Source organism: Nipponia nippon, unplaced genomic scaffold (assembly GCF_047370975.1).
Source record: "Nipponia nippon isolate SJK-2023a ecotype South Korea unplaced genomic scaffold, ASM4737097v1 scaffold_2, whole genome shotgun sequence".
Lineage (NCBI taxonomy): Eukaryota > Metazoa > Chordata > Aves > Pelecaniformes > Threskiornithidae > Nipponia > Nipponia nippon.
In genome coordinates this window covers 123,270,946-123,297,233 of record NW_028262336.1, presented here as the reverse complement: position 1 = coordinate 123,297,233, position 26,288 = coordinate 123,270,946, and the positions used below count along the sequence as shown (strand labels likewise).

The following is a 26,288-nucleotide window of genomic DNA, read 5'->3' as shown; positions in this document are numbered from 1 at the left end:
CTGGGGCAAAATCATCATCATAGAGCCTGTTCTCATCATGCTTACAGGTGGAAAGTCTTCCTTCAGCAAAAGGAGTCGAGAGAGAAGTGCCAGAGGTTTCTTTATCAGTGAAAAACCTCACTCATATTTGCTGTTTGTTTTGTGCAAAGGCTGGTCCTAGTGTAAAAGCTGATGAGCGACAGGCAGAATTGTGGTTTCATTCGCCTGAAGAACTTGATCACTCCCAAGTCATTCGTGTCTCCCAGATAGTATTTGAACCTTTGCCTCATGTTTCTGCCACTTAGTTGGTACCCAAAGAGGCTGAGTATGGCACAGTCAGAGCAGATCAGAGATGAGGAGGAACCCTCTGTGCCCATCCAAACTAATGGGTAAAAAAACACTGCAAAAAGAAGATAAAATGATTGGTTCAGGTGATGATAAACACTGTCAAGTAGACCATAGTGGATCAGGGACAGCAGAGAGGTGAATGGAGCAGGGAGAGGACGTCATATAGGGGAATAAATTAAAATATAACTGGATATCTTATTCTGCAAAGCATGTATTTATTGCGGATAAATGCCTTGCCTCATGGCTTGTGGTGAAGAGAAGCAGGAGGGAGTGTGTCTTTCTCCTCCATCATCTGTGCTGCTGTTCGACATCTACAGGCAGTGAAGAGCCCATGGCAGGGTGAAACAGAGGACCGAGTCCTACTGACCACCCTATGGGAGAGTTTCTAGTAACAAAGATACCAGGAGAAGCGGGAAGGACTGGTGCGTGTCTGCCTTTGCAGCGGTGCTTGTTGTATGGAGAAGGCAGCCCATGACTTCTGCACCTCTTTTGTCAGGTGTCTCCACGGGAGCTGGCGCTTGCTTGTATGAGCTTGCATAGGGGAAGGAGAGGTGAAAGCCCTTGGTCCTTGTGCTTTTGTTTGGGGTGGATCTCACCAATCTCTTGGTTGAATTGGAATTAATCATTGAAAAATACCAAGAGCATTTACTACACTGTCTTGCCGAAGTAAAGAAAACCAGCTAAGCCTGAAATGTGTCCTGCTGTCCTTCAGCTGTGTTCCTGCAGATGGACCACCTCTCTGGGTGGTTGCCACGCTTTGATTCACCCCTCTTGGCTCCTCGTTCCTGCCTGCAGTGACCATGCGTGGGGCTGCATGGTGGAGTGGAGCTGAGCAGCTACCTAAATGAAATAAAACCCCGCAAAAATGATCCCCTGCAAGGCTGGTGGGAACAGCCCAGGGGGGTGATGAGCTGTGAGGGCTGGATGGGGTGCGAGTTGTATAGACCACCTCTGGGAAAAACGGCTGTGAAACCCAACTTTCTGCCCTGCTGCCAGCCCCAGGGGCTGCTCCTGTTTCATCTCATGAGAGGGCATGTCTCTGTGCTGTAGCCAGCCCTATTTGTGATTTAAACAAATGCGGTGAGGGGTGGCTGAGGCATGGACAGGCATCCCGTCCCCTGCCCTTGCTGCAGGGTCTTGTCTCTGCCAAAGGGTGGGACAGGCAGCTGCGGCCCTAATGCCTTCAACCCCTGCAGTCATGCAAGGCAGAGCCCTGCACCTGCAAACACAGGAAAACAGAAAGGAAAAAAACAAACAAACACCGAACCCCAAAACCAAGCAAACAGTGTTGCACTCTGCATTTTCTTTCTCTCCCCCCCCCCCCCTTTTTTTTTTAAAGGCATATAATTCAAAGTGTGAGGTATTGCCGAGATGCACATTCCCTGACCCTGGCACGCGGGGCAGAGGTTGAGACACATCTTCCCTGGGGAGAGGGAGGGTTGTGCGAGCCTGAGTCAGCAGCAAAGGTCACTTGGCTGAAAGGCTCGGCTTGCAGAAGGAGAAGATTTCGTAACGGTGACTGATGCAATGTTTCTATGTTCAGCGCTGACGCTGTGGTAGGCTAGCGTGTGTGCACATCGGAGGGAGAAACACCAGTTTTGGTGCACAGGGGAATAACAGGGCAGTGATGGTCAACCTCACCTGCTCATTCCACCTCCCAAACGACTTCTCTCTCTTCCTTGCTGCTCAGTCCATTGCTTTCTCCCCTCCCGTGCCCCCACTTTTTGTCTCTTCGGTCCTGGCGTTTAATCTCATCATTGTGTTTTTTGTTTTATAGCCTTGGCTCATTTTCCAGTTCCCGTTTGGGGTCGTTATCACATATGATTAGTCTTGGAGCCTAATGAAGGGGATCAGACGTGACTGTAGGGTATGTCTGAGCCATTTAGTGTTTCTGAGCTCAAAGATCTGCAGAGGAAGTTTATTTTTAAGCTTCCTGAGAAGATAAATTTGAATGTTGGATTGTTTAGGGTGCAAGAAATAGAATTGAAATCCCTCCGGGGGGAGCAGTGCCCTCCAGGATTTGAAGCATCCCAGCAATAATTATCCAGTGCTGAGTAAGTCTCGTTAGTCTTGAAATAGCTTTTAGTGGATGATCATGTTTTTCTTCATGCTGGGTAGTGTGAAAGCTTGAAACCATATATTAACATTTAGCCTTCGTTGTAAGAGCACTGTCAACATGTTCTTAATACTGTTGTTGTTATCCAGTCCCACTCTGGGAAAGCCAGGCGTGGAGATATGAAACAATTACACAAAATAACTCCAGAATATAAAAAAGGGCATTTTTTTGAGGCTGCTCTTTAAGGTCCCACTCTTTCATTGTATTAAGAGATAAGAGGGAGCTGCAAGGTCTTGTGTGTCGGAGCAAGGCGAGGTTAGAGCATCCTCAGGGCAGCTCCAGCTGCTGCTGTTTGCTGGCACTTTGCAGGGGCCCGGAGCTCCAGCTCAGAAAAGCAGCAGCAGGGCAAGTGCTGTGCTGTGTCACTCGCCCAGGCAAAGTGACATGTCTGTCTAGTGACTCAGCTGCGTCCCTGCTAACTGTCTGCTGATGTGATGCAGATCATTAGTCACTACTTGGTGTGGTTACCCCTTTTTTTTAGGCTGCTGGAAGGGTCAAGGGTCACATAGACGTGAAGCAGCTGAGTCAGTCTTCCACCCCTTTTGCCTTCAGGTCTTGGTGGTGCTTGGAGAGCCGTTTCAACGTGCCCTGCCAGGCAGACCCAGACTGGCTCAGTTTCATCTTGTACTCTCTGACTGTTTGACTATAAGCTTATCACAACTGTATGGTGGGACTGGGGTCTGTAGCTGGGGCCTTCTGGTGTGGGGCAGTGAACCCTCCCAAAGAAGGATCTTTGGAGGCAGTGGGAAAGGGCACTCTGCCTTTGGGCTGAGCGTGAGGAGCTTGTTTCACCTGTGCTGCATTTGCTCCCTTTGTCAGCTCTGTAAAAACCCTTGTGGTGGTGCATCCCCTGCCCAGGGAAGTGGTTGAGTCCCCGTCCCTGGAGGTATTTAAAAGACGGGTAGATGTGGTGCTTAGGGACATGGTTTAGTGGTGGACTTGGCAGTGCTGGGTTAACGGTTGGACTTGATGACCTTAAAGGTCTTTTCCAACCTAAATGATTCTATGACTCCCCACTACAATTTTAGCAAATGAGCTCATTCTGTCCTTAAGGCAAATGCTGCTGCTTTTATTTTTAAATTATTTTAATTTCCCTGTCCTGTCCCCATGTGCCCCGCAGCCCTCCTCTGTGCGCACCCAGCACCCGCCTGGAGGAGCTCCTGGGGGGTTTCTGCGTATTGCCCTAAAAGAAATAAATTACGTGTTCCCCTTGGACAAGGTGGCAAAGCCCAATGGAGCTGACATAGTTGAAAGCAAAACAAACATTTGGGGAAACTTTAAGAAATGATAACTCAGGTTTGTGGAGCCTTGCTCCAAAAGGTGAAAACCAGCATCTCTAATTCATAGGCAGCCAGGTGAGATGGTGTGAAAGCCAGAATGTGGCTGAGGTTTCACAGCAGGTGACGTTGGACTACGTGGATGCCCTGGCTCCAAGCGGGAAGGGCTCTTCTCCCTTATCTGGGGAGCCGTGTACGTGCCAAGAGACCTTTGTTCTGAATATTTGGAGGAATAAAGTTCAGCAGGAATAAAAGGGCATTTCCCCACGGCCTTGTTTCACATTGTGTTGTGCTCTCTCTCTCTTCTCTTGCAGCTGCGTAAATGAGTATGGAAGATTATGATTTCCTCTTCAAAATTGTTTTAATCGGCAATGCCGGTGTGGGGAAGACCTGCTTAGTCCGTCGCTTCACGCAGGTAGGGTTGGCCACCTCTTGGACATGGGATGTCGGGGTGGGGACAGCACTGGGACGTGGAGCTCATGGCTGTGCACCAAGGGCTTCGCTGGCATTGCAGCTCAGAAGTGATTTGTTTTCCATGCTCTTGGTGCATGCGTCACCTATAGTGACATACTGGCACAAGCAGCACATCTGTATCTAGTGCTGTACTTAGCCCTGTTGGGGATCTTGCGTTGGAGAGAGCTCATCCCTCTCTGAAGATGGAAAGTCCTCTCTGAAAGCCACTGGGAAAACTCCTCCTGATTTGAGGTGCTCTAGACTGGTTATAAGGACCAGCACATCTCCTGGTGTGCTCCCGTTTGCCTTCTCCTCCCCATCCCTCCTGCCACTGCATAAAGCTCTCCCTGTTACTTGTCTTTAGTAGATAATTAAGTAATCTGGGTCCTGGGCTGTCAGTCCAGTGTCTCCTGTTAAACACCAGACCTCTTTTGTGGCAGAACAACAGGGAAAGGACCAGACTTCTGTGATCCGGGGCAAAAGAAGGTTTTACATGATGCGCTATAAAACATAACTTTTGGGTTTTTTGTTGTACTCTCCACTAGGAATTGTCAGCAATTTTCCCCCTCACTGTTAATTTTAGTTTTAAAGCCGTGGTGATGTTAAACACTCTCCAACCACATGTGACAGCCCGTGGCAATAAAGCTAGTCAACCCCAAAGGGTTAACCACAAAATCTGTGGCCGCTTCTGCTGCTTGTGCTTTGGCAGCGCAGCTGCTACAGGGGATGGATGGTCCCCAAAATCAACATGACTTTGTAGACCTAGACACCAGAAATCAAAAAGCTCTGTTTATTTTGGTTTTGGTTTGCTGTTGCTCCTTTCCGATGGTGCTGCAATCAAATACCACCAGCATTATGCCGGCCCTTGCCATTGCTGTGGCACTGGTAGCAACTGGCTCTGTGCTTCTCTCCCGAAACGCTGTGTAGGGATGCGACCCGGGTGCTGGGAGCTGCCAGAAATGCCTTTCCATGCTGTGACATGGTGGAGGGGAGAGGGAGGGTGTGAGGTTGCAGGAGCAAAGGCACCTCATCCCATGTGGGTGCTCCCACCTCTTTCAAGGCGTTGGGAAGCGGGACAGAGGGTCTCTGTCTACCCTTCCCCTGCCTCTTCCAACTGCACAGAAGCAGAAGGGCTTTTCCCTGTATGCATCCTCCTTTTCTCCTGTTTTCCCACCTTTCAAGCCAATGACTTGCTACACGACTAGAGATGTGTAGGCAGTGAAAACACTGTAGGGTTGAATTATGCTAACCTTTATGCTGGGGAAATGTCACATTTTCTTCTCTAAATGTGATGGAAACAAGTGTCTGGAGAAGGAGACAAAGGAGAAATAGTTTTAGGGATGGAAAAGGGTGAGGATTGGCACCCAGAGAGAGCTACAGAAATTTACTTGATGCACCTCTTGTTTTGTTTTTTTTTTTTTTTCCAGGGGCTTTTCCCACCAGGTCAAGGAGCCACGATTGGGGTTGACTTTATGATTAAAACTGTGGAGATAAATGGTGAAAAAGTAAAGGTAGGAGCCTGATGGTTTTCAGCGTAAACTCATGTGGCGGTACTGTAGCTGAGGTGTCTCACTGCTGGAAGGCATGTGGGGACACGCAGGGCTGGCTGGCCTGGCTCGGGCAGTGCTGGGTCTAACGATCTTTGCACCCCTCTCCACAATTACCATCAGGATCATAACCTGATGTGAGGAGTGAACCTACTCTAAAGGAGCAAATGGAAAGGGAAGATCTTGCAAAACCCTGTCCTTGCTTAGGAGACGCCAAGATCGTGTCTGGCTGGGGTTGAGGAGGCACAAAGAAGCACTTCAGTGCAACCTTCCACTTAAGGCATTTCTGGTAAACCAGAAATTCCCACTGGGATGTGCTCAGTGAAGGTCATCTCCTGCGAGCTCCTGAGATGGCTGGTGGAGGAGAGCAGGCTTCTGGACTTGTGTGGTTCCGCACGGCGAAGGCTCGTCTTCCACTTCTGCAGAGTTGTGGATTTGGGAGAAGTTGAGGTGGTCACAGTACTGACACTTTGGTCCGTGGGTTGAAGTGAGAAGGGCAATGTCCCACATTATTAACTCTTTGACCAAGAAAATAGGGTGGTTGCAACCAAACTACTGTTGGGAAACTGTCCTGGTGCTGTGCAAACTCCCAAACTGAGCCTGATCATCACTTGGCAGAGAGCTACTTTGCCTGGGTCAAAACGCACCAGGGACCAATCTCACGCTTTAATGGGATTCATGGTTGGGTTCCAGTGCCCAGAGATGTTGGCTGGCGCCGCTTTGTTCATTTGTAGAGATCTCACTAGAGCTGTGGTGGCACTGAAGTGGTGAGAGAGGAGTATTGTTATCTAAGCCTCTAATGTCAAGGTGTCTAGGGTCCCTGAGCTGCTCCTGGAATTACTCTGCCTGCATTAAATCCAGACACATCAAACTGAAAAACGGGGTTTTCCCCCTTGCTGCCTTCATCAAATCTAGTAGTGAGCAAATGGGAGAGCGGCAGTAGTGTGACAGCAGCTGGATGTGACATTGAGACCCATTTTTAAGCTTGTGCTAGGATGGAAACAGTGGACTCGTGCAGATTTTCAACCCTGAGTTTTTTCACCTGTATTTCAGTAAAGAGGTTTTTTGAGAAGAAGATCAGGTGGTGCATTCCTAAGTTTAGGACAGATTTTAAAAGCCGTGATCATGTCAGCAGGCTGCCACCCCGCTGCGTGAGGAGCTGTGCAAACCTATGGCAAGTGGTGATCCTTGACCAGAAGACCTTCCAGCCTAAGCAGGTGAAGGACAAGAGGTGTAAATATCTTCCCCTGATAAAGAGACCAAGTTAATGTTCAGCACATCGCTGTGCAAGTGCGACAGGGCAGCGGGCAGGAAAGCAGCGAGGATCATGTGTAGCCCCTGTGGTGTCAGTGCTTAGTTCAGTGGTTGCAATGCTCATTAGCAGGCAGCTGGTGTAGTGGGGTCGGCCAGGACATGGGTGCTGCTTGTCCAGGCTCCTTGGACAGCAGAGATGCTTCTTTCTGCCAAAACCAGCTCCAGGGGAGCCACTCAGAGGATATAAGCTGGTAAATGGCTTAAGTACTGCACTGAAGGTGGAATTCATTTTTTCCCTTATACCTGGCTTAAACCAGCTGTCTTAAGATTGTCCTGGTCAATGGAGAGAGAAAAGCAATCTCAGGGAAGATGAATCCCATCCACTTCAGACACCTCTCCTTTCTAAGCATCTGGCTCCCTGTCAAGTACAGATGGAGTTTTAAGAATATCACTTATATCTGAGGTCTGGTTTCTGGGCAGGTGAACTCACCCTAAGGATTTGTCTGAACTTGACTTGTTGCACCCATGACATAATCGTGTTTTAAGACTAGCTTGGACTGAGGATGACACCAAGTTGGGTGGAAGTGTTGATCTGCTGGGGGGTAGGAAGGCCCTACAGAGGGACCTGGACAGGCTGGATCGTTGGGCCGGGACCAGCTGTATGAGATTCAACAAGGCTCAGTGCCGGGTCCTGCACTTGGGTTACAACAACGCCATGCAACGCTACAGGCTGGGGGAGGAGTGGCTGGAGAGCTGCCTGGAGGAAAAGGACCTGGGGGTGGTGGTTGACAGCCGGCTGAACATGAGCCAGCAGTGTACTCAGGTGGCCAAGAGGGCCAATGGTATCCTGGCTTGTATCAGGAATAGTGAGGCCAGCAGGACCAGGGAGGTGATAGTGCCCCTGTACTGGGCACTGGTGAGGCCGCACCTCGAGTACTGTGTTCAGTGTTGGGCCCCTCACTCCAAGAAGGACATCGAGGTGCTGGAGTGTGTCCAGAGAAGGGCAACGAAGCTGGTGAAGGGTCTGGAGCACGAGTCTTATGGGGAGCGGCTGAGGGAGCTGGGGTTGTTTAGCCTGGAGAAGAGGAGGCTGAGGGGAGGCTGGAGCCAGGCGGAGGTCGGTCTCTTCTCCCAAGTAGCAAGCGATAGGACGAGAGGGAATGGCCTCAAGCTGCGCCAGGGGAGGTTTAGGTTGGATATTAGGAAAAACTTTTTCAGTGAAAGGGCAGTCAGGCACTGGCACAGACTGCCCAAGGAAGTGGTTGAGTCCCCGTCCCTGGAGGTATTTAAAAGATGGGTAGATGTGGTGCTTAGGGGCATGGTTTAGGGGTGGACTTGGCAGTGCTGGGTTAACGGTTGGACTCGATGATCTTAAGGGTCTTTTCCAACCTTAACGATTCTATGATTCTATGCAAACTCCTTAAGAGAAAGTTGGGAGCAGTCATGCCAACTGGACTCTCTCAGGGGCAAGGATGGTTCGAGGAAACTCTACCAGATAAATGCAAACTTGTCATTGTGGTAAGCCCCTGCTGCCCTGCAAACGTCTGATGAATGTACCAGTGTCCACCCAAGCAACTCTCTTAATCACCTTGGGGCTGGCTTGTGTTTCACAGAGCCTTAGCAAGTGGTAGCTGGTATACCAGCTATATTTCACATAGAAAATAATGAGTTGTTAAATCAAAGTCACTCTCCCAACCCCACCAGTGGAGTAAATTGGACTCGCCAGAACTCAGCCGCAATGACCAAGCTTGGGAGGAAGCTTAGCACGATACATTTGGGAATTTGAATGAGCCTTCTGGAGCCTGAAAGGCAAATGGATTTCTCTCAGCAGTGATCTTGTAGCCAAAACTTTTCGAGTAAGCAATGCTAGTGAGAATAAACATTTAATGAGCGGGAAAAGCGGGAATGACTCAGAGCAATGAAAATGACATCTCAGTCAAACAAGGTGCTTCTGTGTCTGCTAGCTCATTTCACACTGCCCGAGCCGTGACTCCGCTTCTGTGCCGGGCAGCATCTCCTGCATGTCTGCTGGGATCCCGGATGAGAGACCAGAGCTGTTTACTGAAAAGGTTTTCAGACTTGAAAATAAATTCTAGATTTCTGGGGAAAAATACCTTCCAGCTTTCAAAATTGCATTTGAAAGTCAGTGGAGAGGGACTTGCTAGCATGAAAGCTGTGTGCAAGCCATATCAGATATGAGTGGCTACTAAAGCTCGCTGACAGATGAGCTGAGACAGCGCTGTGCAGCTGAGGGGGCTTTTGATCTGCCTGGCCTTTTCTAATAAAACCAAAAATGCATACAACACCTGCGCTAAGAGGCTACATAAATTCAAGCCAAGTAGATAGCAGTTATCATGCTGGTGAAAGCTAAGCGTCCTCAGTGCTGCAGAGGGCAATGCTATATGGACCTGTGATCTTATTGTACTTGGTAGAAATGTTCATATGCGTAAAGTTAAATGTATTTGCAAATGTTGGGAGAGCGGGAAGCATCAGCTGGCTCCAAGAAAATAAACATCTAGGTTTTCAGCAGGCTGAGTCAAGCACCTGGTTCCTCTGAAAAAATGATACCAAGTAAAATGGTTGCTGTGGAATATTTTATTTGGCAGAAGTAATCAGTGGGGTGAAGTGCTGGATGTGCATTTTGTGTGAAGGAAGAGTTTATCAGTGGCCGTGAGGTCGGGGGCTCTTCCCTGCCTTCTGCACCCAGCTCACAGGTAGACTCACGGCTGCAGCCAGTAAGAAACCCTCTCCCCCAGGGCAATCCCTTTTGCTTTCAATGTCCCTTATATTAAAGCAGTGGAAGAACATACTCACATCAAGTTTTTATCAGCTTGGAGATCTTCTCAATAAATGCGAAACATATATAAGCCGGAGTTAACCAGCAGACCAATCAGTAAATGTTTTTCCTGGGAAACAGCCGAGCAACAACAAAATTATCTGTCTTTTTTCCATCTGCCAGAGTTTGGAGTCTGGTTTGTTTTAACAGGGACTTGTTTGTTATCTGAATTTCATGTGCAAGTAATTTCACTTATGGTTTTGTGTGTCACTTAACTGCAGGTGCCAGGTTCACCCGTGTAAATACAACTATGACAAGAGATTAAGCACAAAGGTGCCCAGGAGCTGTGAGCCAGCCATAAATTACTTTCTCTGCAAAAAATGTACTTTTCCAAAATCATGAAAGCTGCTACTGGGAGCTCTCATTTCAAACTAACGCATTTATGATGAGTAGCTGGCGTAGTTTGACTTTGGAACTGGGCAAGAATAAGGTTTTCTCTGTTGCGGGCTGCTGAATATGTGGAAAAAAAAATCTCAAATACTTTACCTTTTTCTTCCCAAAGTACACAGGATTTTGGCTGGAAATCACCCTTTTGCATATTTAATTCCAGGGAGGGGTGCTTTAAAAAAATAAAAGCTGAAGCAGAGAAGTACTCTTTTATGTTGAAATGTTTTAATTTTGGATGTCTGTTTCTTTTTTGAAGAACTGAGGTTTTGGTGACCCACCAAAAACTATCAGATGGTCAAATTATAAAACCAGTATTAGTTTAGTTTGTATTGGGAACTGTATGTTGTCTTCCTGGACCCAGAGGTTTTGGGAAACACTCATGACCTCTTTGATATAGTTAAGGACATGTCAACCAAGTCTACGTGTTGGGAAGGCAGGCAGTGAGCAACTGGGTGAGATGGCTGAAGTTGTAGAGAGGAAGCCTGTTAGAGTCCTTGGATCAGCCTTCAGCTGAGCTCCTTGTTCAAGCCTGTGTTTTCCACCCATCAGTGCATCATCTCGGGATAACTATAACTAGCTTTGAGAGCTAGAGGAGAGGCTTTCTTATTTCTTCTTGGGATGGATGGTGCTGTTGGTTGGACTTCAGGGGCAGGAGAAGTGACTTTCTCCCTCCAGCGCCTGCGTTGTAACTCCAGGCCAGCGGCTCTGCCCACAGCAGAGGGAGATGCTAGAAGTTGCATGAAAGCCCGCAGACCTGCGGCTTCCAGGGGCCTTTGGTTATGGTGCCAGCTGACTTTGTGCCTTGCATTTCAATCCACAAGTGCAGGAATGGAAACAAAAAATGCTGGGGGAGGGGAAGCCAAAGGGGAGAAGAGCTAAGTGCTTTCCCAGCATTGGTTTTACCCTGACGGGTTTTTTTAGGTCAAAATAGTGCTGCTATCAAATAAAAAAAGTTGTTTTGTTTTTTTTTTTTCTCCATTTTACCACCCTTCCTTATTATGCCAAAAGCTGCAGATCTGGGACACAGCAGGACAAGAGCGATTCCGGTCCATCACGCAGAGTTACTATCGTAGTGCTAACGCGTTAATTCTGACCTACGACATCACCTGTGAAGAATCCTTCCGGTGTCTCCCCGAGTGGCTGCGAGAAATCGAGCAGTATGCCAGCAATAAGGTCATAACCGTGCTAGTGGGTAAGCGATGATCGTCACTAGTGGGGTGGTGGTGCGATGAGGGGGCGAGCTGTGCGTGTCAGGGGGTTGGTGGCAGATGGAGGTGTTAGCAGGAGGAAAACGTGGTATTTGTGTGAACTGGTGGTGCAGGATGCTTGAACTGGTGCAGCAGATGTTGTCGCCAACCAGTTGTAACTGTAAGTGCGCACAGGGTACAGCCGGTGCCTTAAACCCAGTGCTTGGACCATTCCTTCTGCAAATAACCCCAAGATGCTGATAGTGGTGTTCAGGACACCACAGCCTATCTTGAAGTGTGGTCCTGTCTCAGCTCTAAGGCTAGAGCATGCAGAGGTGGATACTTCCCACCAGTTGGTCCAATACGGGACTGAACTGTTGATGGTGCAGCTACCAACCGAGCTAAGAACAGAGCAGTTTACCTTGTGACTCCCAGCTCGGATCTCTGCAAATGTGTAAGGATCTGCTCAAGCTGGGGTTGCCTGTGGGTTGCTGTACCCCATAGCTGTGGGACAAGCAGAGTCTTGTCTCCGGTGGGTCAAGATCTGGGAACCACATCAGGATGTGATGGATGTGTGGATCGTAGCATTCATAGGTGGAGCAGAGCTGGAAAACTGGATATTTTTGTATGGATTTTAGGGAAACTAAAAATAAATAACTGAATGTTATGTTAATTTGTAGAGCTTCAACTCAAGGTAAAGCAGACCTCAGGGCATCTGTCTGTGACAAGCAAGGTGAAGGTTATTTTTCCTACCCATGCTTTTCCATGCTCTGCCTTCAGCATCCGATAGTTAGGACTTGGCTTTTAAAGGCCCAAGGATATAAAAAGAACAATGGAAAAATAACTTGGGGAAAGCCAAAAAGTTTCATACTGCAGTGTCATTATCTCCTTTAATAGTTTGTTGTTTAAAAGAAAAATCTAGCGGATTGTAAGATGCATTTAAGGTGGCTTTAAAAATCTTTTGAGTTTTACATGACCCAGTGGTATTGCAAGTGAGCTTTGGGGTTTAAGGAGCTTCCACACAAGAAACTCATTACACTCCGTGCGAAGGGTATGGCACATGTACAAATGCTGCAGAAATAATAAATGACTAACAAATGTATATGTGAATTCCTAGGGAACATTAAGTTAATTATCAGCATCTACAGCACAAAATATAGATGATAGCAGTCATAACACACACTTTGAAGATGGTGACACCCATAAGCCACTTGTGTTGAGTGATAATTTGTTTAGAAAGGTAACTTCAGTGTATGCCGCAGGTCCAAGAAACTGCTTTATCAGGAAAGAAGGGGCATATCAGATAAGAGGAGGGCAATGAGATGCAGCTTGCCAGTCTTCCTCCCACCAGTTCTCACAAAATTGCTGGTAGAAATGAGGCCAGGAGATGTCTCCTCCTGAACCTGCTGCGTCCATGGACACAGCCCCCTGTTATCACAGGTCCTGGTCTGTTATCTTTGTAAGATTAATTTATGGCAAAAACATCGTATTTGAAGTGAAGTGGCCGGTAATAGGGTGTAATCATATCAGATGCTTGCTTGAGGCATTAATCAACTCTGCTAAACCGAGCTCTCCAAAGGCAGGGGCTGGTTTCTCTCCCCACCTCGCTCTGCGAGTGCCCCCCAAGCGCACTCCTTGTCAGCCTCAACAGCCAAATCCTTCATGGGAATATTGAAATAGGAAAGGAGCCTTCTGTGCCAGGCTTCTTTTAAAGCTTGTAATGACATGAGAAATATCACGTTCAGTGTCTCGCATGCTATAATTGACATTTTAAGTGCTCCTCAGAGCAAGAACAGGAGAATTTTCAAGCGATATTAAAATGGAAATCCTTTAATGTTGGTTGATAGCAACAAACAGATGCACTGGTGCTAAATTAAAGGTAACTGACTTGGGTGTTCACAGGGCATATTCCATTAAATGAGCTGATATTAAATGAACTTGGTCACATGTATCAGGGAGTCTGTTATGGAGGGGAGAGCAAGCACTAAGAGTTTCACATCAAAACCACTGTCCATGCATACGTACAACACCAAACTCTTCTTTATCCCTTATCGACTAATCTTTCTCTTGTTTTGAAAGTCAAATTAATTCCTTTTCTAAAATCTTTTATCAATGCAGGTAATAAGATTGATTTAGCTGATAAGAGGGAAGTCTCCCAGCAAAGAGCTGCAGAGTTTTCGGAAGCGCAGGACATGTACTATCTGGAAACTTCAGCGAAAGAATCGGATAATGTGGAAAAACTCTTCCTGGACTTGGCCTGCCGGTTGATCAGCGAGGCACGACAGAACACCCTTGTGAACAATGTCTCATCCCCCTTACCAGGAGAGGGGAAAAGTATCAGCTACTTGACTTGCTGTAATTTTAATTAAAGAGCTGGCATGTGATTTCCCCTTCTGCCATGGGCCAAGAGGATTTCTTTTTGCTGGGATTTATCTCCTTGAAGGGAATTCCTGCCACTTTGACTCACCTGACTTACCCTGAGTCAGGTTGCAGACCTGGAAGCGTGGCAGGCTGACAGCTTCAGCTGCATGGCAACGTAGCAGAATATAACACGGTTTAAATTCCATTTTTCTTGCGGTCTCTGGAGCAGGTTAGGAAAAGGAGAGTTGCACAAGTGCTTCGTGTAATGCAGAATGTGAGCTATTGCATTTCCTTCCATGGGAGACTAGAGAAGCCTCTCTTGAAGAAGATATTGAAGAGATCAAAATCTCTTTTACAGAACAATGTGTTTGGTCCTTTTTAAAATAAAAAAAAAAAAAGAAAAAAAAACCCCAATAATGAACACTGACCCTGGACTACACTGGCAATCTTCCGGGCTGCCAGCGAGTGAGCTCTTAAGACATGTATATAGCGTCTACCTGTGCGTCTTCATGGATAACTCTGGTGTTTGAAACAGTGTTATGTCTCTCATCTACTGGCACTTTCATGAACATGGAATTGAAAAAAAGTTACATATATCAACATTTTCAAGATTTAAGAAGACATGGATACAGCTCAGTTGCTCCCTTTGGTGCTAGCAGTTCAGCAAATATTCCAGAGACCAAATGTAGTCTTACTACATTACTGTCCTCTGAATGTGTAATTTAGACTTGTTAGGGAAAAACACTAATTAGCACTGTTCATTAAAGAAAAAAAATCTCGTTACCTCTTTTTCTAGGCCTGAACATAGTGGGAAAGGACTGTGCTGCTTTGATATCCAACACAGGATGAAAAAATGTTCCAGAAATAAATAAAAAAAAAAATTAACTGTCCCTCCTCTAATTAGTAATGTCCTAATGTAAAAAATTAGCCCTAGGAACCATGATTGGTGGAGTTGGAAAAAGCACACCAGACATGACCAAAATCTTGTGCGTGCATGGATTGTGTCTAAGGGTTCAAAGAGAGCACAGTTTGAAGTGGCAGTCTGCAATACGTCTGGCTTAAAAATAAAGCTTGTAGATACAGTTCTTGTTGAAAGGCAGGCGTACAATTCTGTAGAGTTTGTTTTTTTTATGCTAAGTGGAAATAGCAGTGGGTTGCAAGTGGTATCATTCTGTCTGACCCATCCAGCACTCACCTTGTGGAACTGCTCTCCAAGATGCTCTTGAAGGTATCTTCTTGGCATCTAGTCTCTGTGCTAAGAGTAGCTTTCAGGTTCAGGGCTGTAGAGTCATTTCATTTACTTGATGCTTTGTTAATCTCAGACTCCAGTGTATGTGTAACTGTTTAGGCAATTTCTTTCTACAAAACCACCGAAGCGGAAGCACTGTGGAGTTTGCGATGTTGTTATACCTCTTGTGCCATATGCAAATAATGCATTGCAAATTTACACGTTGACGTTAAAGCAAAATTGGAAGATAGTGAATGCGCACACGAAAAATGATTTTTAGATGTTTGAGTTCAGTTTAGCTAATCTGGATAAATCTCTCCTGGCAATTACGTGGCTGTGATATGCTGTAATTTAGAGTTAATCAGTTTAATATTATTTGGCATTTCCTGAAGATTATAACAGAGCTTTTGTATTGACATAAAAAGCCGCCAGTAAGTACTTCTTGAAAAGAATAACAATAAAAAAAAAGGCATTTAAAAATGCTTTTTCACATTTTACTGGAAAGACTTCTTTGGGCTGTGTCATGTTGTGCCTTCGACCTGTAATGGGGAGCTGACTCTGTCAGAGAGAGGGGGGGGATCAGTGTGTTGTATTGCCATTTTTCATGTTTTCTTGCTATTTTTTAGGTCACTTTCTTCTTTTATGACTAGTGGTCATATGACTAGTTGTGGTACAAGGCTAGTTTGTCATTTAGGTAACACTTTGCTAAGTGCTGCTCTCAGTGTGAGATGTTGGGGAGTATGTCATCTGCTGTGCTGGTCCTTTTCAGTCTCTGCTCATGCTGTAATCCAGAGGATTTAGAAACGTGTGGGACTTGGTGGTTTCTGCTGTGCCTGGACCGTGTGGTACAGCCTGTGCTGAAGAGCAATGCCTGTCTTGAGCATTCCCCAGATTGTCAAATGCAGCCTCATTTGAGCTTGTGAAGACCACCCAACTCCGAGCCAGCTGGTTCTGCACAGCTTTTAGGTAGTTGTTTAGAGCAAGGCTCAGGGTGTTACATGTAAGGTAACACTCAAGTTAAAAATCAATACTACGTGTATTTAATTTGTAAAAGCTCTTACTGTCTAGATGCTGGATTTGTCAGCATATAATTGATAACAAATCAGGCAGGGCTGTTTGAGTTAATCAAGGAGGAAGGAGACTGCCCACTAAAACACCCGTGGGCTCCTCAGCCTGATTTCCAAGAGCATCAAAGCTGGGCAGGTACTTCTCACTCCTGCTGAGCACCACTATAAATGCATTTTAAAGTGCTCCTTGCATCACTTCTGGAGGTTGAAGTCTTATGCATCATCATGATGTAATAAGCTGAACTGGTCAAATAGCACAAACTGACTTTATTTTCTTGGATATTCACTTTGAGGTTTCTAGAAGGCTAAGTCTCTTTTTCCAGTGCTTTCCTAACCTGTAGGTGACTGTTGTGGAGAGACTAGCTGCCTACCAGCTTCCAAGTGTTGGTTCTTGTTACTGCTAGCAAATCTTCTCCTTGTAAGGACTCCATCTCCAGGCAGTGATATGCTTTTGCAGCGGGGTGGAGTGCTGCAGTTGGGCTGATGTTACAGTGAAGTATCAGACTTCTTCAGGGACAAATGTGAAAGGATTCCTTTCAAAATTCATTCTGTGTAGACTTAAGAAGTTGAAAGGAAGCAATGGTGGTGTGTGCAACATTTTATACGGTCATAAGCCAAAGCTGTAGTCTGAAGCTCGCCTCTTTTTCTGCCGTTAACAAACCCACTACCTGTTGAAGAAGTGATATTTTATTGTAGTAACTCCTCTGCAGGAGATATTTTTGTACACCTTTGAATATCTCTCTAGTGCACACAACCCACCTCTCCTTGTAGCACTGAGGGCTTATCTCCCTTCTACACTCTGGTCCACTGCTGAAGGCTTCCCGACTAGAAGAGGAGCTTTATCAACTGCTGATGACAACTTAGTGCTCTAGCATAGTGATCAAAGTCTTGAAAAATAAAAGGAGATTACAAAAAAATACAAATCCCAATTATCTCTCCAACTATGGTCAACTCCTCGCTAGATGAGTGGATTTCTGAGAGAACTGTCAGTAAAAGCTCTGTGATGCTTGCTGGATCGAGCATCCAAAAGTCGTGCGTAATTGATATAATGGGGCCAAATTTGACTAGGTATGTTCTCTACTATCAAGAGAGCAAGGCATTCCTTGTAGTGTGGTTGCTAGATTTTGATGTATTTGCAGGGTGATATACTCACAGCCATGGAGTAATCTTCTTGTTTCTGGGTGAATATTAATTTTTATAGTAGTCCCATAATGAGACCTTTTCTTGAAATTTTTTAGCACAATGAGTAGCTCCAATGTAGAAGCCAATGTTGGGTGGTCAACAGATGTTTGCTTTATCTAGCAAACCTGTTTGGAGAGATTAGTAAAAGCATCTCCTGAAAACGGGATGGTCTAAACTCTTTTCCAGTTCAGCCACTGATTCAGTCAGGCTGATCTTGGGTAAGCCATCAAATGTTCTGTGCGTCAGATCACTGTGTGTGAAGTACTCGCTGGTATTGTGCATTGGGTATTTGCGCTCGGACAAGCCATGACTCCCTTCTGTTCCTATTTGTGTTCCCCATGAGAGACCAAGCACAAGGGGAAAAAATGCCCTTCAGGACAAAGTTACGATGGAAAAAGTGAAATTATGAACTCTGTAAAGAAGGGGACACTGGGTGCCTCTTCCTACCTCTAACACTGAAGTCCCGATTTGATCTACAGGTAAGTCGTTCGAGCATGCAGTCAAATACTTGTTTGTGCTGAATGCTAAATGGCTTTGTGATCGTTATTTAATGAAAACCACACATGACAAATTGTCAGACAAGATACTTTGTTCTTTGCTGCAGAACGCATGAGGCAGCCCTTAAAATCTGTCAGCCTGCTGGTGCTTGTTTGTCTTTTTGGAAATAGCTATATTGGTAACAGTTGGCTCCCGCTAGTCTAGGTTTCGTGGCTAATGGCTATTGAATTCCTTCAGCATCAGTAATAACAGCATCAGACTGAGGTTGACACAGGAGACAGTGATTTGAAAAGAGGGAAAGTGGAAATTAGTGATGCAGAAGCATGGTGGGTGCACATACATGGGACAACAGGCTTTCCTGAGCTTTTGCTGACAAGGGATGCAATTGGTTCTAGTCAAACCCGCGGGGTTTTGCCTTGTTTGTTATCCCTAAGGACTGCTGTTTGTTCAGCTGCTTTTCGACTTGTCTTTTCTTTTCAGTATGAAGAACTGTCTATAAATCAGGCTGAAATGTTGAGCTGGCATGATTTCTGTAGTCAGAGACTGAATTCAGTTGGAAAATAGGTGAAATTCTCCAGCTATTAAAATAGTGCCCTTTGGGGACCTGTGGTGCCATCGTGGTCGGATATGGCTGGAGATGCTATCACAGAAACCCTCTCCTGGCTGCGGGACAGAGGGAGTGCTGTAGCCCTTACAGAATCATTTATGCACGTGAAAAGATGACCACGTGGAGCAGAAAATGCAAAGGAAAGGGATGGTTCTACTCAAGATTTCCTCAATCCCATCCTCTTTTAAAAAAAATGCATCTATGACTTAGATTTGGATTGTTCTGGATTTTAATAGGGAATGCTTTGAATTTGAGTCTCATCTGAGATTCTTCTGCATTTTGTTGCTTTCAATATCAAAGTACTCAATATCTTTGTGTTGTTCAAAACAACAAAGACCTTTTTGAGCTTATTCAGTTAGAAAAGGTGTTTCTAGAGGACACTTTGTGGATTCCTAGTGAGCATGTATGGAAACTCTCAGCAATGTTGATGTACATAAGGGCTCAACAGAAAACCCACTGGAGCCAAAAGAAATACGCTAATCAATTCTAGTAGTGAAAGTCGAGTGAAAGATGTTATATCAAAATGTCTTCTCCCTTAGTTTTTTTTATAAACTTCGCTTATCTGAACAGATTTGGCTCTTGAAGCCAACCTGTCTTTCCTTGTGTCAAGTCTGTCCTCTGTTGCTGTGGGTAGTAATTGCTCTCGTTACTGTTCCCAAACAGCGAAGGATCATCATTTTGAAGGACAGTCTTGTTTTCTTATGATGATGCGTGGTGGGGAGACACTCACGTGATTTCCTACAAGTGATTAGTGCATCCTAAGCAAAGCAGCCTCAACTGGAACCGGTCATGTCTTTGAAATGTGATCATCCACTCGAGCCGTAGTTAAATGTACCGTAAAGGTTACAGATCTCTCATCTGCCTCAGTTCAGGATTTATCTTGGCTAGGAAAACAGACAACAGGGTAATCATGCTGACCATGATGCAAGGCTCCCAAAGTAGCCCGCTGCGTTGCTCTGGCTTACCTCGCTAATCACCACCTCACTAAACTGACCCAAAGCCTCCTTTTGCTGTACTGTGCTATATCTAGCTGAGATAGATTGCCGGCTGTCATCACCCATGGATGCCATCACACCCTTTCCCCTCATGTGAATGAGCTGTAACTTAAACCAGAAGTAACAACTATGCCATGTGAGTTGAGAATGGTTGTTGGTTGGTTGGTTGGGGGTTTTTTCCATGTGGGGAGCCATAGATCCACAAAAAAAAAAGCTCATCTCTAATGTTTGCCCCTCCAAATACAGTCAACTGGGTAACCAGGGAAAGATAACCCAGATATAGCAGAAACTGAGATAGCAATGAATGTAATATAGGCTGTAAATGCGGTCAGTAAAAAATTAGACTGATTTTAAGAGTATAACTAGGGTTAACATCTCAGCTCATCTGTCTGGGTAAACAGGAGCTGGCTGTACTGTACTCAGAGGTTGTCTCTGTTTTCACATTAATAACTAGCTACCAGCACTTTCTGGATGTGATCACATTTGTTGAACCAATTATCCTTTTCCAGCAAGCTCAGAAGATAATTTTAGCTCTGGTTAGTGCTACAATTAAACTGAAGAAGCAGATGCCACCTTTGCGTTTGCACCTTTGGTTTTTCTCCTACTGCTTATCTTGGGGTAGAGTTCCCAAGCACATGCACGCTTGTGAGTGCACTGCAGCGGTGTCCCTGCCGAGCATCTTCTGGAGGCCCCTGGTCCACAGGCACCCGACATGGCCAAAACCTGTGTCAGTCATGTTTTCAGCTGTGCATCGTTCCCTGGGGGAGAGAGTATGTTAAAAGTACTCTTATGCTTTCATGGGCAGTGATCAAGGGCTCTGGCGTGTCTGGTGTCAGATGAATGCAAACCTTGGAGCTTTTCAAAGCCTGATTCCTCAAGTACCTCTCATCCATGAATCTGCTTCTTCCAATACTGCTCATGCCTTGTAAGGTGTGCTGCTGGTAAGGGAGGCTGGTGTTACGGGAGCACTGTGAGAAGGGGAAACCAAAGCACTGTGGGGGTCTCAGACGGAAACGGGCCTGGTTGCATGAACCGCTGGATCCGAGTCCTGCTTTAGCTAGAACGAGGAGCATCCATGGCTCGTCTTCTGTGCCACCACTTCATCTTCTATTCTCAGCCGGGGCATCCTGTAAGGAATGTTTCCCTTCTTATGGGACCAGTACAAAAGATTCAGATGTTAAGAATCGGTGGGGGTTTGGTGGAAGTGAGTAAATCGCCAGGGAGCAGGTGGATGCTGCTCTCCATCCAGGGAGGCTTATGGCCCTGTGGAGGAGGAGCGTCATTCTGAGCTGTCGCTCGGGTGGTGGCGTGAATATCTCCGAGGGTCTGGGTTGCATCATTGGCAGGAGCTTTAGTAAATGTAATGGCTGTGGTGTCCCCAGCAGCCAAGCCCTTATGGAGGGGGAGGTGGAGGAGAGGGGAATGCTGGTTTGATGTTTTAATGGAGTGAGAATAAAATGTTTGGTCTATGGCAGGGAGAGCTGCTGCAATTTCAGGCACTGCTATTGCCTCAGCTCTTGCAGACTGTTTGGAAGAAGCCTTACCGCTGGCCTCCACATGCAGTCAGCACTGAAAGGGGAAAACCCAACTTCTTAAGCCAATGTTTTGGGGGAGAAAATGCCATCTAATGAGTATGGAGGAAGCCCAGAGCTTGTTGCTATGCTGGTTTGGAGTGACAAGTTTATCTGTGGATATTAGAGAAGTAGTTTAAAATGTGCCATGGTTTTTAGCATAATAAGATGCACTGCAGATATGTCACATCCATTTCATTCCCCACAGCTGTTTACAAAAGGAAAAAAAATAAACCCCCCTGAGACTGGAGCAGCTGCAGTCACTCAGCTGTCAATATGGGACAAGGCTCTTTCTGCTCCTCTTTTATTTCCACTTCACTCTGTTCTGCTGCACATATTTGGCTGTTCTGTGAATTTGCAGATCAGGAGATTTTTTTTTCGAACTGCCTTTGATCTATACAGAAGGACTCACCCAGCTCTCATTTGAATTCATTAATACTTTCAGCAGGCATTTTAATTTTATGTTTACTGGCTTGTTTCCCTTTGTAATGTTATCTAACTGACAAGTTCGTTGTGCTCTGCATTACCTTTAGGTTTTTGAGTCTAAAATGTTTCCTTTTTCCTGAAAGCTATGATCATTTTTAGAGATGTTATAAAGGCATCTTCATTTCCTCAGAAGAAAACCTGAGTTACTCTCAGCTTTGATTCCTAGCAAATCAATATTGAAGCACGTAATTTTTTTTACAGCATGAACAAAGTACGTTTTATACCATCAACTGTAGTTTGAATTGTAGTTTAAAAACCTGCTTAAGCACTAAAAGCAGCATTTTGTTTGCAAGTTCTATGCCAGGGAAGTCGCAGCATTAAAGGAATTTCCTGGGTTGGAGTTTTTCCCACAAAGTTCTGCTGTCTTTACCCCAACAATTGTGAATTTAGCACAATGTACAGAATTTTAGCAAGAACCCCAATTCCTAACCACGTGGCCAGAAGGATGAGGAGAGGACGTGTTTCTTGTTGATCAAGCACAACCATTTCAGTGGAGAAAATGCACTGCAGTTGGTCGGACCATTGCTCTCGAGTTGCTGGGGTAGTGCTGTCTTTGGGAAGGGTATAGGTGTTAGCAAATCGCCAAACTGTGAATCCTTGACTGTCAGAAGCATTTGGCTTGTCTGTCTGTCTGTTTTGTTTTTTTAAGTTCCTCTTGTCAAGTGTGGTACAGTGGGGTTGAGAAAGGAATGTATTTTGGATGACCCGGATGATGAATGTATGATGCTTCATCTTTATTTGTAATGTCCTTTTTATACTTAGAAATTGCTTACATATGTAACTGTATGTAAATAAATGTTTAATCCTTTCCACATGGTGTTTAAAGTGTTTGATTTGTTTGCTTTTTTGATTTGAACTGCAAAGCAAAGTTGCCTTTAAAACATGGACAAGACAAACCAATTCACTTGACGTGATTTAATACCAGACCAACAAATGAATGGCTGCTGAGGATTTTCTGCTTGGGTTCAGCACACCAAGGCTCTCGCAGCACTGGGATATCACAGCAAGAGCAAAGGCAGAGCTGCTGTCCGTGGGAGCACTGTCCCTTTGCACTAGAACAGAAGAAAAATTTTATTCAAAACCAGAGAATTCATAGCGATGTGTGAAATGCCGAAGAAATGCTGGCATCAGTCACTAGAGGGGGGTCTTTGACAGAGGCAGAATGTTCATTCGCCATCCTTGCAAGCCTGTAGCTGGTTAAGCTCTTGTCCTGCCAGGATGCTCGGGTTGTGTTGGATGAAGGTGACATTTGGATGTTTTGGTTGAATTTATTCTTTGTCCAAGTGCCTTTTTTTTTTTTTTTTTTTTTTGATGCTAGTTCTTCTCTTCAGCCTTCAACTTGCTCTTTTCATGCTCACAGAAGACTCTTTCTTCCACTGGAGTTCCCCAATGACCTGTCTTTCTGGAGGCCTAGAATCCTTTTGGACAAGATCTCCCGTTTTAAGCCTTTAGTCTTGTGGTCAATACGTAAAGTTTGTGCTCTGACTCATTCAGGGGATCAGGTTTCCTCCCCTGTGCTCTGCACCACATCAAGGATGACTTCTGCTAACACCGACACTGAGAAATGAGCTGTGAAGCTTGAAGACACCATGTGTCCTTTATTGCATCTTCCACTGACCTTGAAGCTCCTTCCTTGGGAAATGTCTGACGTGAGGGCTGGACGGTCTGCTCCGCGTTCCCTAGGAAGCTGGCAATTTGAGTCAGAGATAAAACAGAGAGGTATTTGGAGAGGGGGAAAGTCCCTCCATGCTTCTAGGTAGGAACTGGGCAAAGGGAGGGGAAGAAGAACGTCCTTAAAGCTCAGACAGCTTGGGAACTGAGTATTTACTGAAAGAGAGGAGGGCTGGAGTGTGTTGCCTGTGGGGGTGACGGCTGGAGAAGCCGGACCAAGCTCTTCCTGGGGACAGGTAAGGGGCAGGTGAAGACTGGCAGCTCTTCCTTGCAAAAAGCGTGTAACCGGAGGGATGTGCAACCTTATTCTTGTTCAGCAGGTGTAGCAGTAAGGTAACACAGAAAGCCTGTGCCAGGCTTTGCTGTGGGTAAAAGGACTGTAGGAGCACAAAGGTTCCCTGGAAAAAGGGAACAAACTGCCCAGGGAAAGAAATTCAAGACTGACAGACTACAGGAGCAAAACCAAGACAGCTTACTGCCTCTCCTCCACCTTCTCATGTACAAAGTCTTCCTACTGAGCACTGGGGGAGCTCTGCCCAGAAGATGTCACCTTGCTGGCAGAGGCCTGTCACATAGCAGTGCTTTTTGGTCTCACTCCGTGTGCAGTCCTCTAGCATAAAGCACGGGAGATCTGACTGCCCTGCATTAATTTCAATGGTATCATACAGACAGTCCTACCTAATTTAAAATCTAGTCTTGATTTATGGATTTCTGTGCATAGGGAATCAACCACAAACCTAGCGTGCATTTTCAGGAGTTTTCTTACCTTCAGAATTAAAACGTGCTGAGCTTTATTCTTTTTGTACAAGCTTATAATTATAATCACATCAGCTTTCACCAAAGCTATCGCTTACTGTCGTACGTGGATGAATTCTCTGCTGAATAAAATCGCTCATGCTGGACAAAACATCTTATGTCAAGACGCTGTCAGGTACGCGATGTAGAAGTTCTGGCAGTGTTCCCTTGCTAGCCGCATCGAGTCTCTGGTGCCTCGCTTGGATCCGGTCTAACCCCCGTGATAAAGTGGGTGTTTGTCCGGATCATCACAAGGGAGTGCTTAAAGAGCCAGTGATACCACAGTCTTGTATCATGTGGGAGGCTGTAGTAGAAACAACTAGTTTCAAGCTTTATTTGTTTGAGCACTGATGTCTTAAAACCCTTTCAATATTGCCTTCCCTGTGCTCAGTGATTTGGATATGAGTAATGCTGTCTTTCCCTTTATTTCTTCTACATAAGCTATCAATGCAGATAATTTTTTTTTTTCCAGGCAGGCTGTATTTCTTACTCCTTTTCTACTCGCCCCTAACATAGATTCATCAAGCAGGATTTTATTTGCAATAAATAAGATCTTTTGAACAGGCATAGCAGTGGTAAATGCAGGCACAAGCACAGGCTGCTTCACTTGGGCTCGCCCCAGAGCCCTGCGCTATCCCAGCTGAAGCATCCCTGGGCAGTTCTGGTGCTCTTCTTCGTTGCCAAGTGCAGGGCTAAAGCTTGGCTGGGCCAGTGATCAACAGCTCACAAAGGCGATAGGGCCGCTTCCATCACCGCTTATCCCGCTGGCTGTGCCGGGAAGCCCTGCACAGGGATCTGTGCGTCGCTGACGGCGCAGCGTTGCCATATTCTGCAGCGGTGGTTTGGTTCGGGCGGGTGTCACTGGCACAGCACCTAACAAGCGACTCCGCTCACAGGTACGATGCTTGAAGTTACTTTGGTCATCAAGTTATGTTTAATCCTGCTTTTCCCCCCCCCTTTTTTTTGCTATAACTGGATGTTTGTTTTTCTTCTGTTTATGTCTAGGACCCAGGGGCTGCCGGGATCTAGGCTTGGACCTAAAGAAACCTTGAGCCTTTTGCCACTGCCACCTACTGTTGCGGCATCCTTAAACACCAGGAGGAACTTTTGGGTTGTGCTTGAGTATCTTGCTGGGTGGGACAGCGAGGAGAGAAGACCGTTTGCTGGCTGAGGTCTTTCAGTGCTGCCCAGCGCTAGGCTCCACGCTCTCTTAATGGTGGGCAAGGCTTTGAACCTCTCCCTCAATTTCCTCAACTGTAAGTAAAAGTAGTGAAAAAAGGAAAAAAAAAAAACGACACTGACTATTATGGAAAAACGTCTTTGTAAAGTGACTTTACCGTGCAGACTTGCTGCGTAGCCACGAGGAACTGTTTTCGTCCTTCAGCCTGCAGGAACGCCTGCAGCCTCGGCACAGCCGTGCCCTCAGCAGGAGAGGCCGTATCTCATTAATACCCTGCTCAGCTGCAGAAGCAGCCTGTTTGATTTCAGATACTCCCTCCCAGCCCTCAGTGAGAAATGCCTTTGATTGGAAGGTGCAGAACTTAGAGCAGAGACCGAGAAACCGAAAAGGTTTACCTGTATGTTCTGTAAGGCTGATCTGTGCTAAAAATAGTGGGTGAAGGCCAAGGTGGTGAGAGAGTATCTGCCCTCATACTTCCCCGGGTGTCCTGGAAATAAGGAGCAGGTAGGTATTTATTTCACAGAAGAGGCAGGAAGGCACACAAAGGTTACGGCTCACATTCCCAAGGTCTGCTTTTTGCAGCCATCCCAAACGCGGTGTCCCTTGGCTGTCCTGGGCAGGCCCTGCGTACCAGGCTGGTCTGTGCGCGCCCACCGTCAGGGCCAGTGAGCGCGAGGTTAGCGGAGCCTTTCAGGCTCATGCAAGAAGCCCTTCCAGCCCCGACTCCAACGGTGACTAGCCACAGATAGTAAATAAAACACACAGGAACAAGCCGAGCACAGAATGGTACATTCCCACAATACTCTTCTAACTTCCAGAAACTTCTGCCTCTTGGATTTCCTAAGGCGGAGGTGGCGTCTTTACAACCTGAAAGTAAAGCGCTTTCGTTACAGTACTGATACCATTTGGTCCTTGCACGCGGAGACACAGAACTCTTCCGAACCAACACGGAGCCTGAGGCTTTTAGCAGGTGCATTAGAAATGAAGCGAGGCCTCAAACGTGGAAACGCAGTGATGGCTGTCTTGTAGCAGGGAATGAGCCAAGCCAAGTCTCCTTGTCACCCGTCACAATGTGAATGGTGCATTCCCATGCCGGGCCTCCAAAAAAAATCACAGTGGATAATTTTAGGCCTGCTTCTGTAAGTCAGCATTTTCAGACCGATGGGATGCTCACCAGGTTCCCCCATCCTTCTGCAGGACCCGACCTACAAGCTTGCAGCAGCAGCTCCCTGATTTCTCTATCCAATGAGCCTAAGTGCAGCT

At 46.0% G+C, this 26,288-nt stretch overlaps 1 protein-coding gene across 3 annotated transcripts in view; it reads left to right on the top strand.

The window, feature by feature from the left end:
- RAB30 (RAB30, member RAS oncogene family) overlaps positions 1–22,193 on the top strand; it is a 54,135-nt gene extending 31,942 nt beyond the window's left edge. For 2 of the 3 annotated variants that reach the window (XM_087757453.1, XM_087757454.1), the window contains exons 2-5: positions 4,035–4,135; positions 5,601–5,684; positions 11,206–11,389; positions 13,503–22,193. In XM_087757453.1, coding sequence (XP_087613579.1) covers positions 4,043–4,135; positions 5,601–5,684; positions 11,206–11,389; positions 13,503–13,753 — 612 coding nt within the window. In that variant the 5' untranslated portion in view covers positions 4,035–4,042 and the 3' untranslated portion in view covers positions 13,754–22,193. Of the gene's footprint in view, positions 1–2,177; positions 2,195–4,034; positions 4,136–5,600; positions 5,685–11,205; positions 11,390–13,502 lie in introns of those variants that run through there. The other variant, XM_087757455.1, reaches the window with a different exon arrangement.
- The last annotated feature ends 4,095 nt before the right edge of the window (positions 22,194–26,288 follow it).